Source organism: Pteronotus mesoamericanus, unplaced genomic scaffold (assembly GCF_021234165.1).
Source record: "Pteronotus mesoamericanus isolate MK-2021 breed Mesoamerican mustached bat unplaced genomic scaffold, CSHL_Meso_final contig_169, whole genome shotgun sequence".
NCBI lineage: Eukaryota > Metazoa > Chordata > Mammalia > Chiroptera > Mormoopidae > Pteronotus > Pteronotus mesoamericanus.
Genome location: NW_026555068.1, coordinates 20909181 through 20927260, shown reverse-complemented (window position 1 = coordinate 20927260; position 18080 = coordinate 20909181). Strand labels below are relative to the sequence as shown.

Genomic DNA, 18080 nt, shown 5'->3' with positions numbered 1-18080 from the left:
CTAAATTCTTTGACGAATAAGTAAAGAGTGAAGTTCGTCTGCCAATGCAGGATTCAGACGACAAGCCTTAAAAATCAAAGACAAAGAGTCAATTATTTAAATATATTTTGAATCGTTGGATCTTTCTTCCTTTTTAGTAATTTTTGGTTTGTGTTTAAGAATAGTAAATACAGTGAATATCAAGGAAGTTTCTTAATTAAGATACACATCTATATTCTGATTTTTTAATTAGGGAAGTTCAAATTAGCCTCTGCAAAAAAGACCATAGGAAAAATATCCATGCTGTTTTCATTTGAAAGAAAGTTTTATCAGTGGCAAAAATAAAGGAAATTTATGCATTGATGATAGCATATCTAGGATATGAATTATCAAAATATGTAATATGGGAAGCATTAACTTTTGGCCTCAAACTTGTCATCTCATGTGAATAGCAGCATCTAATAATCTTGTTTTGAAGTGTATCATTTTATTATGACTAAAGAAAATAGTTACACATAATAGTTCATAACTCCATAGAATGTCAAGCATCACACCCAAACCTCTCTCCACACAGAAATCGTCCCTTCACTACCCATGACAGATGGTCACTAGATACTTGCTTGGTTGCTTCCAGTGGCAAGAAGTCACCATGTTATAGGAAAAACTTGTATTCCTGAAAAGTTGTATTAGCAGATTCTTCTTTATATTAAGCAAAAAGTCCCCTCCAGGCCCTCCAGCGCCGTTGAAGGGTCCTAGGAAAGTGTGTGATGCTGCTTTCCTAGAGACCCTGGGAGGCCCGGCCGGAGGGCGGTCCCCCGGCCGGAGGGCGGGTGGCGGGCTGAGACCAGCCCCAGGCACGGTCTCCGACTGCAGGCCCCTGTCTCCGCTCCGTCCACGGCCCGCCCTCTTCCCATAATGCGCTCCCAGTGGCTATAATTCTACCCCCAGCCCCGCAGTCCCTTTGCTATAGCGCAGCCCTTCAGTCCAGTGAAGACCGCTGTCGGGACCCCCTCGAGCTCGGTTTCTCTTACCGTGCCGATGTGACAGGATTCCCGACCCGTCCCTGGCTTACGGCATGTGAGTTTTCTCCATTTTAAAAGTCTCTCCCATACAGTGCCATGGCCAAAGCCGCGTAAGGGGGCCGTTATCTCCCACCATATGGAAGATTGTTCAAAGACTGCAAATTGTTTGTTTTGTTGTTTTACTGAGGATAAACATATACATCAATCCAGGATGTTTTTGACCCAGAGTTTTCTCTGCTTCTATTTATTTAGAAAAGATACTAAAGATAGCATACAATCTGAAATTGACTTGGTTTGGAAATTGGTATAATACGTAGAACATTTGGGTTTTGAAAAAGTTGAAGACAACTATTATTCATATTAATAGAATGGTGCAGTGGTAAGAGGCTGCATTTGTGCACTGTATTGCTATGTAGTGTAGGTGCCTCCCAAGATTCCCAAAGCCCTGGGGCCCCCAGGAGCTTCAGTAAGTGCGCTCCTGTCTCACTGCCTGAGATTGACACTGAATCGTCCAGGAATGAGGCCTGGGCTTTGGAAATTTTGGAAGATATCTGGTGATTTTCAGATAGGCAACTTTGGAGACCACTGCGGTCCTATCAGATGCAGGCAAGGGAGTTCAGGAATTTTTCCTTGACTTGTTCTCCTGCTCGAGCTGAACAGTCTGTGTTCGCCACGAGCTGCTGTATAAATTTTATGGCGCTGTCATTCTAATTGGGACTTCTTGGATGTCATGGACTTAAGGTGCGCACAGTTTTGAAGTGTTTTTCTTTTCTAAAAAATACTCACTTGCAGTTACTCTTCATAATGACGCTCTTTCCCACCCCTCCCCACTTTTAACAGTTGATTTTTATTTTATTCTTATTATTTACTAATGAGAGGAAGGGAGGGAGGGAGAGAGAGTGAGAAACATCGATTTTGTTGTTCCACTTACCTGTGCATTCATGGGTTCATTCTTGTACGTGCCCTGACCGGGGATCGAGCCTGCAACCTTGGTGCGGCAGGACGATGTTCTTACTATCCAAGCTACCCAGCCAGGGCCAACCGTTGTTTAATTTTTAGATGTGAAATTTGTTTGGGATTTTAATAAATTAATCACGTGGATTAAAACATGAAAAGGTTCATTTTAACTGGATACCTCAAACTCAGGAATAGTCTTCCTCCGTGTGGTAGACGTCACGCATACGAAACCTTTTAAACACTATATTTCATGAAGGTACTACAATGAGGATGCAGGTTCACACCTCCTCTGGGTGAAAGAAGGTGTGAACATCTGGCTTTAAGGTCTGGGCCCAGGCCTTAAGCTGCAGGTAGTAGCAGCGCGAGAGAGGATAACACAGGGCCTTTAATCATTCCAGTAAGACTGACCGAACTGTCTGGGAACAGTGCCTGTCTGACCACCTCTCCATAGACAATGGTTATCTGACATTATCGAGGAGGAAGAAGCACGAATCCGTAAAGACGGTCGCGTCTCAATGGAAAGCCCAGAGATGTCTGAGTCGGTGGCTGTCTGCTGTCGGGCCCACTTACCTTAGAATAATAGTGCTTCGCGGCCGCCTCGTCCTTCGTGATGCCCAGGCCCAGCTGGAGGCAGCGCGCGTGGTAGAAGGACGCCATGGCCATGCCCCTGCTGATGAACTCGGGGAGGCAGTCTGTGACCTTGGCTATCAAGGGGATGTCGTGCGCCTCGTCGTAGTCGGCGATCCTGGTGTGGTGGGGGATTGTGAGACGAAAAGGACGCTGGTTATGGTTTACTTTTCGCAAGTCACATGTGCAGAAGTTGTCCTGCGCCCTGGGCAAGGCCCTCATTTCTGCCTGTGGGAGGGCGAGCGGCGCGGCGCGGCGCGGAGGGGCGGGGATGGCAGAGCTATTGCCCAGGCAGAGCAGCCGCTTCACAGCGCCTGTGAGTGCACTCGCTGGGCTTCAGCCCGCTGAAGGGAAAAGGAGGTGGCCTTCTCGTAATATTATTTTAAACTTAGTATCACTGCAGGTTGTAACAATGGGGAAAAATGTATTTTCTGTTTCTTTGGACCGTTTACTGAAACATCGGCCTTAGATTTGGACTTTGGTCACATAAGACCAGAAAACACATTTAGAAACTTGCACATCTGTCTTTGTTTAAAAATGGGCGGTAAAAAGAACTCAGTCTGTAGAACCCATGAACAAATATGGAGAATGGCATGAAGATGAGATATAATCACACCCATCTTAACCCTCATGTTACGGGAAGTAGGAATGTGGACAACAATGGAACGTGTCAAATGTTATAAGAACTTTTTAAAGACTTAGTTTCAATCACATGGTCATTTGGGGGTTTGGGACATGGAGGCCACAGCTTTATGTGGCCTGCTGCCTAGTGGCTGTGACGTCGGGAGGAGGGGGCAGAGGAAGCTGCTCTGTCCTCTTATAAGATATACGTGTTGGAGTCTTTTAACCATTATTCTCGTTTTACAGCCCGTATCAAGCTACACTGCAATTATGTAAAAGAACCTGTGGCTAAGGATGTAGGAAGAAATAAATTTAATATTAATATACATCTCTGAAGTGCCAGGCTATGTTAAGTACTCTATATACACTATTTTTATAATCCTGCAGTGGTAGTTCTTAAAAATAAAGCAACTCACTAATGTCTCCAAAAGTTAAAAAACGTGCTTAAGCTTACTCAGCTCATATACAGACAAAACTAATAGCCCTGCAATCCTTAAGACTAATGTCAGAATTGTGCCGTCTGATATGGTAGCCCCTGCTACATGTGGCTACTTAAATGAATTAAAATCCAATGAAATGTGAAAGTTCTGTCCATAGTGGTACTGGCCATGCTTCAAGCACCCCAAAGCCCTCAGGTACCATATTGTAGCAGCTTCTATGAACACATCTGGCACAGAACGTCCAGCAAGAGCCTCTGGAAGTACTTTCCTTCAGCCTGTTTACCTTTTGGAAAATGCAGCACACTTTGTAAAGAACTTCATGTTGTAGTAATACTCCACCAGGTTCCCCTGAGCATAGACGTTGCCACGCTCTGCCGCTTCCTGCAAGCAGTGCAGGGCGGCGTCAGTATCCTGGCGGATGCCCTGTCCGTAGAAGTACATGAGCCCCAGTGCACCCTGGGACTCCAGACTGCCATTGCCGCATGCTTCCGAATGCCAATAAAATGCCTTAAAAAAAAGAGAGAAAAAGAAGCACAGTTTCATTTTGTTTCAAGGTGAGATTACAAAGGAGTGCCCGAAAGAAAAAAGTCTAATGGTAAGGTAGGCTCTAGGAAATAGTTGGGGTCCCTTGAAGGTATTTCAGGCCAGCATCAATTTCTGTGCCTTAAAGGGAGAGTGAAAGGTGAGCCCACCTGTTTTCTACCCGACGTGGCCCCTTAGACTTCAGCGGCCTTGGGTTTCAGGGTTTTCAGACTTTCCACAGGAAGGATCAGCCAGGTGCGAAATAGGGACAAGGCGGCTGCACGGCTTTGAGCCACACCTGCTACCAGGCACAGCGGGGAGGAGAGAGCTGTGAAGCTCAGAGAAGTCAACTCCAGGCAGATCTCAGAGAGGGAGCTCTCAAGGTCAAAGGCAAGGATAAAAGCCTCGTGGAGGCCCAGGCGTATTTGCTTCATGCTCAGCTACCCGAATGGGAGCCAGCTCAGAAAATTATTTCCAAGCGGCTGCGCAGTTGCCCAAGGAGGCAGCCGCTTGGAAATTAGCAAACTTGTTAGGTGCCTCTTACAAGTTTGCCCGTACGCCGCTGACAAGTAGGACTCAACCCTCCACTTCCCTTCCCCTGTACGGTTCCTTTCAACTAGCTCTTGGCATATTTTACTCATTAGTGTCACTGTGACTTCCTCCGTCAAACGTAGTACTGTACTCACACAGGATTTGGGCTTTACTCAGGACTGTCCCTCTTCGAGCTTTTATGGAATAATATTTTGTGTGTGTGGCTTTTTTTTGCATATGAAATGCTCTCACGTTTGTGGTCTCTTTTGGTAGAAGCAGGGAAGGTAGCATTCATAGATGATTAAAGGATGAAATGAGCTTTGAGGTCTTAAAATTTAAACTTTCTTTCCATTTTAAAGAAATAAAGTGAGTCAAACTCCTTATTCCTCGCCACCCTCCTTCAAAAGAAACAGTGAAACAAAAAATCTAAATATAATGCTAACATTAAAAAAATAGATGACTGTTACCTTTTCTAACTCTTTGGGCTCTTTTGTTGAATAATACAATCCCAGCATGCTTTGAGCCTTCACACTAGCTTTTGGATTTCCATTGTCCGCAGCGAAAAGCCACAGTCTAGAAGAGAAAAGACTAGGCAAGTTGTTGCTTATTTCAGCATTTGATTAAAACGAGAACTTGTTCTCAGGTAAGATTACCTTTCGGCTTCCTCATTTGATCTTTTAACACCTTTTCCTTCGTAATAAGCTCTTCCAAGGTTGTAAGCAGCTGCAAATTTTAAGTGTCTTGCTTTGGGACATGGAGAATCAACTATTTTCTTCATATGTTCCACTCCTTTTTCCTTCCACAAGGAAAAGAACAAACAAAAAAGCCCTAGTTTTAGTTTTACCCAAATAGATTTCTTTCTCCCCCTGATGGCGTAAAGCATTCACCCTGCGACCTGATCCACTCCCCGCCTTGTGCCCACGCGGTGTGCTGTCCAGGGCGGGCAGTCCCCGGGTGCTGGCATGCGAGGCCCTTCCCTCGGGTTCCGCTTCCAGAGGTGCACCCCAACATCCCAGTCGGGCTTCCTTTTTCCTCTCCTCCCTCCCAGCTCCTGGGCCTTGTTCTGAATCAGCACAGTTCTTGGAATTGATCAAAGTGCCAAAATAGCTGTGACTTCTTTCACATTTATAATTCTCACGGTGTATCCGTGAGCCCCAAACATGCTATCTTCTCTCTTCAAGCATGCTTTTCACTAAATGTGCTCAGTAACAATGGACATGCAACGTGCTAATCTTCGCGTGACATCTGCACGGCCACACAGAGTACCCAGGAGGCATTCCAACCAGCCCCACCGAAAAGCCCTCAGACACAGGCCTGGGAACACTTAGCAATCGAATACATGCTGCAGTCCCCCCTTGCTGCTTTCTCGGACCGCTGTTGCTGGCTCACGTTAACAGATGAGAAAATAAAGGTGTTTGACTTTTCGTGAGCCCCAGGCTCTATGGGTTTATTTTTGGGAATGCATGTGGTAGGTATCTACCAGTTTTCCGCCCACCTGGCTGTGAGAACTTAATGGTAGCCAAGTGGAGTGGCGTGGGAACCCACCCACGGACAGCCTGACGTGGTTGCTCTGTTTTGCTGCTCAGCTGTTCAAGTGTCAGACAAAAGGACGGAGTCCCAGAGCGAGTCTTCAGGCTAATGTGAGGGGAATGGCCAGTGACCAGGAGACAGATAGAACAAGAAATGCAATGAGTTGGCATGACCTTAAAAGCAGGAGTTTGCACCTCGGGCAGGAAGCGATGGGGGAGGGGGTGGAAATGACGCCCGCTTCACCTGAGCGCGGCGGCACGTGGGGGTGTTGGCGGGAGAGCTCCCCACTAACGAGGGCTGCTTGTGGCATGGCCATGTTTCTGAAAAGGCAAGGAGATGAGGGCAGTGGTCTGAGGAGGGGCGGAGGACATGGGGGACTCTTTGCCAGCTGAAAGGCAGGGGTGGGAGAGGGGGAGGAAACGCAAAGCAATAGGGAGACAAGGCTGCGTGAGAAGACATGCGGCCAGAGAGGTGCACGTCGTGTGCGGTGGCCAACACGCAGCTGTGAAGCTTGGTGGGACCAAGAGAAGTCAAGGTTCGACACAGAATTCGGCGTCAAGTTCAGATGAGCACAGTGGTTTGGCCTCAGGACGCCCAGTGCTGCCCCACTGAGGGCAGCAACCAGGTAGAGAGCAAGCTTGGGGCTTGCGTGCGGCTTTGGAATGGCAGTTACCGGTTTGGGAACTAAAGATTCGACCATGCAAATGGCCAACTAGCTGGCTGTCCACAGGAACGGTCCCAATGACACCCCTTTCCTTTGATCTTTGACATGGAAGGTTTTTGTAGAAGTTTTTACAGATGGACAGGACATGACCCTATGTGAATTTGGAAGAGATGGCTTTGGTGGCTGTATGAGTAAATCGGGGACAAGAGCAGAAGTTAGAGGACTTGTTTTTGTTACAGCCCAGCCAAGGGTACGGTGTGTCTGAAGTGAAACAGGGAATGAGCAGAAAGGCTGGAGACAGACGTGAGTAACATCCGAGGGACAGTGAGCGTCGGTCAGTGCGAGCACCGAGCCCCGGGAAGCATTTTGTCTCTGCCCACGAGGGCGCAGCTTGAACCGGCTACTCCTTGGTTTTAAGGAAACACGTCCTAGTTCTGTTCTTTAGTTTTTAAGGCTTTTATCATGAATAAATATTGGGTTTTATGAAACCTTCAAAACATACTGAAACCATCGTCTCGTTTCTTTTATTCAGGCTATTAAAGTGGTATATTTTATTCATAGATTTCCTTAGGTTGGATTATTACACTTCAGGGCTAAATCTTACTTGGCCACTGGATTTTATTCTTTTACTGGGTTATTGGTTTTGTTTGTAACGAGGCCAAATATTTTATTATCCTAACAGCTGCCACCGTAGCCTTTCTTAGAGAGATGTGATCTTTCTCTAGGAAAGACCTTTGAAAAGCCCCTTGAGGTGATGCCAATAATGGTGTTGCCAGCGACCGGCCACATGTAAGCGCTGTCGTGGGTCGACCATGGGTCGGACGCTGCTCTAAACTCCTGGGGGATGTGGCAGTGAAGAAGCGAGACAAACCCGCTAATTTTAGGGAGTGTATATTGCATTAGGGAGCAGTAACAAGTAACCGAGATAATCGTTCATCTGGGAAGAAAATAAAGGGGGCTACTTGGATAACATGGTTGCGGGAAACCTGTCAGAGGACAATTTAACAGGGACCTGACTGAAAGGAGGGCAAATGAAGAGGCGACTAAACTACGCTGTAGGGGGAAATGGGATAAATTTCTTTTTCTTCAGTGAAGGAGAGGGGAAAGGGGAAAGAGGAAAAGGGGAAGGGTCGGGGCGGGGAGAGGACCGAGCAGGCGGTGGTGAATCCCACGAGGCAGTGCGGCGGGTGAGAAGTCCTCAACGGAGGGCGCCCGCACGGGCGGGCGAGCAAGTTCAAGCTGTTCACCGCCTGCGATCTGCTCGGGCCCCTCTGAGGCCCCTCCATGTTAGCAGAAGCCATGCTACCCGCAACATCCTTGCTTTATGAGATCCTCCAAGACAGCAGGCTGTGCCCCGTGCCAGGGCCGAGAGAGAAAGGTACAGCCACGGAGATGAAGGTTACAGAGTGAACAGGCGGCAGGAAGGAGAAAAGCGGAGGCGGCTGTGAGACCATAAACCGCCCGAATATTCTAATTGTAAAGCTCTTTCATTATTTAAATCTTGGGGAATAAGTGGAATTGTCACACAACTTATTTTGGGAGGGAAAGTGTTTATTATAGTTTTCTTTGTGCTCAAACATATATGCCTAGTATACATTCAATTTTGGTATCTCAACCAAGGAGCCTTAAAATTTCATGTCAGGAATATTATTGTGTGGATGCTACATAGTTTATTAAACTCAAATACTATATACTGAGTATTATCTATCATGTCCAGAAATTAAAATTAAATTTAATATTTTGTCAATTCATTTTTAGCACATTTCCTTTATGTAGTTTCATGCTGTGATATTTGGCACATATAGGCTCTGTATTATATTTTTCATATGAAAGAGAGGTTCATTACTGTGGAATTACAATTTCTTCATTACGTTTCAATGTATTTCTATGCTGCTTTGAACATTTTTGTTGATCCATTAAAATTTTTTATTTCATTTCCTTAAGTACATTTTTACCCTCTTTTAACAGGGGAATTTAAGCAAATCACAATGGTCTGATGGCTGCATTAATTATTGAGTTTTTCTTAAAATTTTTCAAGCATACAGGAAAGTAGAAAGAATATACAATACAAATTTGCCTATCATATAAATTCTCAGTAATAATATTTTGCTGTATTTGCCTCATCTATTTTGTTACCAACTTGTTTCAAGTCATCTGAAGATACGTAAATATCAGTACAATTCACACCTAAATATTTTAATATGCTTTACAAGAGAAGTTCTTCTGTACAAATACCATGGGTGCCATTTCTAATAAAGTTGTGTATATATAATTTTTTTTGCACGAGGCAATACATGGAAGGATATACTTTAAAATAATAACAATGTTCATATTTGTTAGAATTTGGAGTGATTCTATTTTTTGCTTATTTTCCAGCTTTTCTTCATGTTCGTGTAGCTTTGGAATAACTTTGAAAAATACAGGAAAGCATATTAAGAAATTATTGACATCTAATGGTAGCAAAGAGAAAGGGCAAAAAGGTTTTATTTCTCACACAAAACTGAAAATGACTACTGCTATCCTCTGAATGCTAAAAGATTAGAGATTATTGAACAATAAGGATAGGAATATTAAAATATAAATAATTTTAATTGTATCAAATAATCCACTAACAATGGAATCTTAAACACGGTGAACAAAAGAGTAACTTACAGCATCTTCAGCTGTGCCCAGCCCGTCATAATACATCACTCCTAGCTGGTAAGTTGCTTGATGATCCTGTTCCTTGATTTCTTCAAACTGTTGTAATGCTTCTTCATACCATCCCTACGAGCTCCCAGGAAATACTGAGTTATTTTTATTATCTTAAAATAATCCCATTTAATTCCCACCTAAATCTCGCTAGTAGCACCAGATGAGGCAACAAAAGACAGCAACACATTTATGGAATTTGCAAGTAAGTCACTGACAACAATCAACACACAATAAAGCCAATTAAATGGACCTAAACTCCTGGCTCTTGCCAGTCCTCTCTTGAAATGACAGCCTCGCTGTCTGCTCCATGCAGCCTGCCATGCAACCTGCCCCTCCTGAAGCCTGGGAGAGTTCAGAGCTGCGGCCAAAGCCGCAGAGAAAATGTGAACATCAGAATATTCACTGTTATTAAAGCCTATTATTAAGGCTCCTGCCATGGATTTAAGGCTCCTCAGCAGTTAGACAATCTAGTAACAAATAAGCTGAGGAGTAAGGGACTAATATGGGCTGTTTTATCTTAATCCACCATGGAAATGTCTCACACTAAAGAATGAATCATTTGTAATGGTAGAGAGAGAGTCTACTACTGAATTGGAAGGTCATGATTAGGAAGAGCAGGCCAGAGAAGAACAACTACTTTGGGAAAACACAAAAATAGTTGAAATTCTCTTTTCTTAAACTATAATTAATCAAATTGATAAAAATTAAATCCTGCAGCAACATCCTAACAAATATTTATTTTAAAGAACACATAACAATGAATAAATGACTGGGTTGTTAAGGTTCATTTTCCTTTCTGGCCAATGCTTGGCTTAGATTGGAGAGAGCTGGAAAAGTTAGAAAATACACAGGAAAAGTAAGAAAGTCCTTTTAGTTTTCATAAATTTAAATACCATGCACTTGCTGGAAGATCTCAAATATACATCTCCAACCCCAACTTCTCATGTGAGAACATGTACGTTTCTATTTTGCAATCTGTCTACTCGGATGACTAACGGGCATTTCAGACGTAACGTGTCCAAAAACTGAACTCTGAAGCATCACCGCAGAACTCACTCTTCCCCACTTCTCTATTTTTCAGTCCGTCCATCGTGCCATTGTCTGTGTCTCCAAAATAAACCCAGGACCCAGCTGCACTGCTGTGACCCTGGTCAAGCCCCACCGTCTTCTCTTGCCGTTCACCACAGACTCAAAATGCTGCGACGGCTTCTTACTACACTTCAGACAAAGCTCACCGAGAGGCAGCCTCTGCCTTGCTTATCACCACATGGGGCCCTCTGAAGTCCTAGGGCTCACCAAGCTCTTTCTCATGTTCTCCCCTCTGCCTGGAATGTGCTTCCACTGGGCTGTTTGCATCGTCTGTTTGCTTTTCTGCAAACTTGAGTTTCAACAGCACGTCCTTCCACCCTATCCCTGTTATTCCCCATCATAGCATGCAGTTAATTCCTTTCATAGAACTTCTTATTTTAAATTACACGTTTTAATCTATTTTCTGCCCTTAGTTGACTGTGAACTTTATGAAATGGGGACTGTTCTGATTCCCTCTTCACTACATAGTTAGTGCCTAGTACAATAATAGCAAATGCATATAAAGCACTTGTTTGTTAGGTGCCAGGCCCTGTTTTCAATGAATACATCCCCTCCTTCAGCTCTATGAGACACACATTATTACTTCTCTTTTACAGAGGAGAAAACTGAGGCACCAAGAGGCTAAGTATTTGTGCCCACGGATAAGCAGCTAAAAAGCAATAGAACTACATGGGAACCTACGCCCAAAGCTGAGCTGTGATTCTCTTAACCATTAAGCGATGCTACCCTCATAGCAACAGGTGCAGGATGAGTCCTCAACAAACACTTGTTGCCAGAATTAAAGAAGGGACCATCCAGAGATTAAAAGAGTACATGGGACACAGGTGAATAGCTGCCCAAATATTCAACAGATGGTGAGGTATCAGGCAGCGGGTCCCTTTTCACATCTTCCCTTGGGTTCGATGAAGAACTGGAACTATGTTACTGATGCTGGAGTGAGAGTTTGCACAGTTCCTCCTTGACCTACCTGCAGGGCACTTCAGCATGATGCGCACAAAGGCCAGTTCCCACCTTACTCTACAGAGGAACACACAAGCTACCTTTAAGTATGAGATAAGAATCAGGGTCTTCAACTAGTAACATGAAAATATTTTATAGATGATATTAAATATTTTGGGCAAAAACATAACAATTAGATTTTTAATTTATAACGTAAGAATGGGTTCTGTACCCAAATGTCTCCTATAAACCACTTTCACTAGAATGACTTCCATGGAGAAAGGTCAGGTGTCTCCTTAAGATGATACCAATGTATCACACTTGAAGCTATGACCGTAATCTATGGCATTTGACAGAATTTCCCTGACATTGCAATGTAAGGAACTGCATGAGAAATTTTGCTATGAGGATCTCACACCAGCATTATATGAAGGGAAAACAAATAAACAAAGAATGGTACCTCTTCAAAGTAGAGTTGGCCTCGTAGGAAGTAGGCCAAGGCATCGCCTCGTCTTATTCTTTCCTTCAAGAGCTGCAATGCCTTATCCACCAAATTAGCATGGTTGTAATGATCTGAGAAAGGTAAGGGGTTCCATCTTTAACCATGCAATATGAATCTCTTCACTTCAAGTCATCAGTTACTCAATATATAGAATTCACCTGACACTGTGTATACTAGTCTCCTTCCTGGTTCTCATTCCTGGCCTCCTCAGCTGACGGAGGAAGTATTATCATAGGACCTAAGGCCATGCCTTGTCTAATCCAGAAATATTTGTTGACTGGTTTTCAAAGTAACCCAGTTTACTGCTAGGCAGGAACTCTAGCACTGTGGCCTAAGTGCAATTCTTTAGGCAAAGCTATCCCTTTGGGTGAGTGAGATTTTATATATGTGAAGGGAAAACAAATAAACAAAGAATGGTATATACACGTATATATAAAGTTGAGAGAGAGAGAGAGAGAGAGACTGATTTTTTATTCCCCTTATTTATGCATTCACTGGTTGATTCTTGAATGTGACCTGATAAGGGATTGAACCTGTAACCTTGGCATATTGGGATGATACTCCAACCAATGGAGCCACCTGGCCAGGGCTGAAATTCTTAATTTGAGGCTTAATTAGAACTACTCTAACCGAAAGAGCTAAGCATCCGCAATTTAACTTTTTTAAAAGACTAGAGAAAACAATGTCAGCTTTAGAGGTCAAACTCAAGTCAAGTACAGCATTGTTCTCCCCTAAGAGAAGGACACCGGGCTCCCCTCACCCAGAACGGGGCCCACAACCCCCAGGTGCCAAATCGGTGTCAGGCTCTATGCAACTTCTCCACTGATGATTTGCTGCCAGATGAGTTAAATTGCGATTTCACGCATTCCTACAGGGAAGCTAGAAAGGACTAAAGCAGAAGAACTAGACTGTAAAGTTAGCCACTTCCTCGACAGCAATAAGACTCATATGCCTTTCCCCTCTTTTTCTGGTGTGCAGATTAACTTTTAGTGAAAATATCGTCAGAATGTGTACCAGTCTTCTCCTTCCTCCACTGGGAGAATCTTTGGCTCTTCGCAGCATACTGGGATAGAGAGGTATGAAAGGGGTCCTTGGGCAACTCTTCACTGGTCAACTTCATCCTGTTTCCACAATGTGTGTTCTGTAAACAAACATGAAAAATAAGACAGACATATCTTCCTGCGAAAAGAGACCCCATCCCCCCTCGGACCATTGTGAAAAGCAACCTCCCATGTTGTCTAGGGACAGGGCGCCCGACTGCCAGCTCTGGGCTGTGACTATCCTTCTTGGGAAGCCAGGGCCCTTTAGAGCTATGAGAAGAAGCACAACTGTCTTCATGTCTATTTCCACAGTGTGGGATTAATGATGAGAGCGCTTTGCAAATCCTCTGGGTCCTGTCACCCACCACAGCTGCTGCCACTGGCGGGATTTGGGCACAGTGCCCACAGACATAGTTCTTGTGCACCGGCACCTTCTTGTTGCCCTCTACCTGAGTCCCATCGGACTAATCATCCATTTCACATCAAAGCATTTTTCTCTTTTACCTGGGAATACACTTTATTTTAGCTGTGTTGTTCAGTTTCATCTTCCTGTCTGTATTGGATTGCCATGTTATAAGGTGGATCACGGCTGACTGAAAAATCAGAGCCTTCATATAAAATGTAGAGGCCACCTCATTGGGGATGAAGGAGCCCAGGTTGGCCTAGGCTGAGGGTAGTGAGAGAGCAAACTCAGCTGTTGCTATGCCTTTTCGTTTACTCCTCTGCATTCTACCGTTGCAGCTGGCTTCACCAATCAGGAACAAGCCCCCAGTGAGGGTTCCTGATTGGTGGGGAAGAGATCAGCCCTTAGTGTCATTGGAAAGCTCCATTTATACAATTATGTGACACTATTTTAGATAATAAACTGCTTTATTAAAGAGAATGAAGCACCTAAAAGGGAGATAGGGGGAAAAAATCACTGAAGTATCTTTCATTTTGGAAGAGTCAATTTCCTCACCTGTAGTTCGGATTGTAAGTATTGTGAACTAGAGGGTTTCAAAATGTCTGTTTCTTGATATGTAAAATTCTTTGATTATATGATTTCACAAATATTCTGATTGCATTAGTGAATATAAAAGTTTCCAATGAGCTTTAGGGTGAAACAATATCAGGTATTTAAGAGAAACAATCCAAAAGCTGGTTATGGAAGTTTTTACAACATCTCACTGAAGTCACGCGGTGTGCTACTGTACCCCAAAATAACACACTTGGCATGTTCCAGAAGGCCATGGGAAATGAAACGAATCGGATAGCAATACCATACCTCCCTTAAACCCAGGCTGTCCTCCCTGGGAACAGTACTGCACATTGTGCTGGCTGTTGTGGTTCACAAGAAGAGACGGAGAGAGTCTAGAAAATATAAACAACAATCGGTCGAGCTCTTACTAAATGCCAGGCACTGTTCTTTGTTGTAAGCGCTTCATGGGCACTAACTCATACAAAACCTTATGAAACGGGGGCTGTGATGAGGCTCACTTCACGTCTGGGGACACCGAGGCCCACGAAGAAGTAACCTGCCTCAGGGCACAGGGCTGGGGCTGCAGGGACACCCCCGGCACCAGTGCATGTCATCCTCCTCCTCTCCTGTCCTCCGACACGCACAACTCACATGAGTTTTTAAAATGGCAGAACTCCTGCAAGAGGGTATGCCAAAACTTAGTACTTACTAATTTCAGAAAGGGAGAACTAAGAGGAGATTGTAAAAAGAGTCTGTGGTTATTTTGGCCAAATCTTGGGATTAGATATAAAATCATCATTTTAACACTTGACCATTGTTTGCATTACATGCAGTAAATTTAGAAAATTATATACTAGACATGGTAGACACCGATGATACAAAATCGGAAAGGAATCTAAAATTTCCTTCCGTGGTCGATGCAAGGGGCAGTATGTGCCGCAGAGGAGCTGAAATACATTGGTTACTCAGAATACAAAATTAAGTAGAGACTGGTTGTGAGACATTTGTGAGATTTTGTTCCTTGTTTGATTAAAACTAGCTTCACACTGGTGTAGGTATCTTCTGCCGTTATATTTGGAAAGAGAGCTTGCCTAAAAGTGAAACTAAATATCTGAACAAACAGAAACTTCTTTAGTAGCGATGGCCGACGGAAAGAAACATAATACATCATGATTTAATTTTAAGTTACCTCAAGTCTTTTTTAGAATAAATGTTATGTTTTAGGATAACTGGAGATTTACAGAAAAGCTGCAAATATAGTGCAGTTTCCCCTTTTGTTAATGTTACATTATTATCGTACGTTAATCACAGCCCAGAAACCAAAATGGGTACATTGCCTTGAACTGAACCCTACACTTTATTTGGATTTCGCTGGTTTTTCCACCAATGTCCTTTTTTTGTTCCAGGATCCCATCCAAGTTCCCACACTCATTCAGTCATCTTGTCTCCTAGGGTCGTCTGGTCTGTGACTGTTTCTTAGATTTTCCTTGTTTTTTACAACATTGACTGTTTTCAAGAGTACTGACCAGATATCTTGCAGAATGTTCCCCCGATCTGGATTTATTTGCTATTTTACTCATAGTTAGACCTGGTTATGGGCTTTAGGAAAGAAGAGCAAGAGGTGAAGCGATCTTTTCACCCCATGGTATCAGGGGTGCATGCTATTAAAATGACTTATTATGGATGACGTTAACAATGATCTGGCCAAGGTTGTGTTTGACAGGTTTCTCCATCATAAAATTACCCACCCCTCCCTCCATAGTGACTCTTTGGAAGCCAGTCATTGCGTGTAACCCACACGCAAGAGAACAGGGTTAGGGGAGGATTCATCTCCACTTCCTGGAGCAGGGGGTGTCTACAGGAAGTGTCTGGAATTCTTTTGTAGGAAGAGTTGTCTTTTCTCTCTCATTTCTTTATTTACTCAATCATGCATATCCATATGTTCTTGTGGATTTCTATTTTATTGAATTATAATCCAACGGTCCATTACTGGGTTGTTCAAGTTGCTTTGGCCCTTGGGAGCTCCTTCAGGTTGACCTCTGTGTTCGTTTGACCTTCCTGGACTTTCTAGAAAACATTTGGCCTTCAAGACTCAGTCCACACCTCTTTCATTCACTTGGTCACTTAGTCATCATACACACACACACACACACACACACACACACTGTCACTCTAAATGACATCCTCCCCCTGGAAAAATATTTACCAGCAAATTAAATGTAAGGGGAACTATTGCTGCTTAGAAGAGTGCCTGTTGAAGAATATTCATCTTAAACCATCTCCCTCTTTAGAAAACTGATCCCACTGGCAACATGTTCACTAAAAACTCCAGTTCCTTGCCAATAAGATAGTGTCCTCCAAATGTCATGACTCTGTGGATGTTTGTGCTCCTCCAGCTTTGTTCAGTTTTTAGAAAGCTTTTAGGCCCATTACTAAAGATAAACCAGACACCCAGGGAAGACAAAGATTTCTTCTGAAACAATGAGAGCAATAGACAAATACACGGTGATTGATGGGGGAAAACCTTTAAAAACTACTCACAAAATTCCCTTTCCTTGTGCAATTTACATAGGTAACAGGAAGTTAACAATAATGATCATACTTAATACATGTTCAGTAGAATCTTGTTTTAAAGGAAATGGATGCAATATGGAGGTACATTCATTACACAAATATCCCATTATACACATTAATGGCAGTACATATGTTTAGAACTCTTAAGAACATCTCTGGTAATACCTTGCATTAGTTAATTCCTGAAAATGAACATCGGTACAACCCTTTAAAAAATAATGCTAACTTAATAGATAAACATGAGAGAAGGCAAATTGGCAATACGGACGCAGGTTCTCACCCGACAGCAGTATCTCTGCGATACCATTCTCTAAATATCGTAAAAAAGTACTGAGTAGCTTCAGTATTAAAAACACAAAACAAAAGCATGGTTCTATATAGGTGTTTAAACATAAATATATATCCACATTTATCTTCAAGTGTGCATATAAATAAAAATGTCTAAAACTATCCCTTGGGTCAGTATCTCTCTATAGTAACAAATTTATTATTGCAAAAATGTATGGCTCTTATTACAAAATAATATACTGTAACCAAAATTATAACTGAAAGGTCACTTACTTTTAGAGGACAATGAGCTTGTCCTGTAGAATCATAATAATAAACCTTTCTATTTTTCAGCCCTGCTCTCAAGGGGAGCAGTTGGTAGAAGGGACACACTCAAGGCTTTTTGAGGGAAAAGAAATATATGGCTGGAGCTTTAGTGTTTAGCTAGATAAATCTGAAAATAAAAGCGCTTAGGAAAGGATAGTCGAAAGATTATACATGTGTTCAATGGCTACAATCGGAAGTCAGGAAATCTGTTTCTTAAGTTTTACAACAAGGAATGATCCAGCTCCACAGCATAAAGAGCTCCAGGAAAGCCATTCATTTTCCCGACCAGCCTTTTTCCCTGAGCAGCTCCGAGGTGCGTCAGCGCTGCCCGTGGGGAAGGGCCCATTGCCATAAACATCCAGGGCCTGGTCCCTTTGTTTATCCGTGAAGTGTCCCCGAGTGTTAGGACAAACACGTTTCCGCCTCCCTTCTGCCCCGCACCCCCTCAACCCCGCAGTCTCAGCAAGCTCAAGTTTAATAGCTTGGACTGCCAACATTTCCCAGGGGACAAGCCCAGCGGCGCGCTTTAACCTGACTCCCAGGAGGGGACACGTTACAATGGTGGGTTTATATCACAGGATTTCCCAGTATGGGCAAAAGGGTCAGGTTCGATAAATCATTTAATTTTGGGGACGGGGTGGGGCAGTCCTGTGGTAAGCCTACCCCCTCAGCTCACATGACACCCCGCCCCCTTTCCCCTCCCATCCTCGGTGGGGGAGCAGAGCCTGGGACGATTTTGAACTTGAAGGCAGAAGGCACTCTCATTCCTTCCTCCCCAATTGAGGGGGGCGGGGGAT

The 18080-nt window shown here is 43.5% G+C and overlaps 1 protein-coding gene across 3 annotated transcripts; it reads right to left on the bottom strand.

Moving 5' to 3' along the window:
* LRP2BP (LRP2 binding protein) lies at nucleotides 1-13252 on the bottom strand. 3 transcript variants are annotated; one of them, XM_054565810.1, is made up of 8 exons: nucleotides 13132-13252; nucleotides 12076-12188; nucleotides 9546-9659; nucleotides 5353-5495; nucleotides 5167-5272; nucleotides 3930-4153; nucleotides 2529-2703; nucleotides 1-66 (listed from the first exon to the last, which is right to left on the bottom strand). In XM_054565810.1, the coding sequence occupies exons 1-8, from the start codon at nucleotides 13235-13237 to the stop codon at nucleotides 1-3; spliced, it is 1047 nt and encodes a 348-aa protein (XP_054421785.1). In that variant the 5' UTR covers nucleotides 13238-13252. The 3 variants fall into 3 exon arrangements, with proteins under 3 accessions (XP_054421785.1, XP_054421784.1, XP_054421783.1); XM_054565809.1 differs by having other exon boundaries at nucleotides 12076-12191; nucleotides 13129-13237; XM_054565808.1 differs by having other exon boundaries at nucleotides 9549-9659; nucleotides 13132-13237.
* Nucleotides 13253-18080: the final 4828 nt, after the last annotated feature.

Excerpts from the sequence above, each read along its gene's own strand:
- LRP2BP (XM_054565809.1), bottom strand. The coding sequence starts at position 13,237 with ATGAAGTTGACCAGTGAAGAGTTGCCCAAGGACCCCTTTCATACCTCT. Across the intron at positions 9,660-12,075 it reads GCCAACTCTACTTTGAAGAG|GGATGGTATGAAGAAGCATT; the intron begins GTACCATTCTTT and ends GGGAGCTCGTAG. Across the intron at positions 67-2,528 it reads CGAAGCACTATTATTCTAAG|GCTTGTCGTCTGAATCCTGC; the intron begins GTAAGTGGGCCC and ends TTGATTTTTAAG.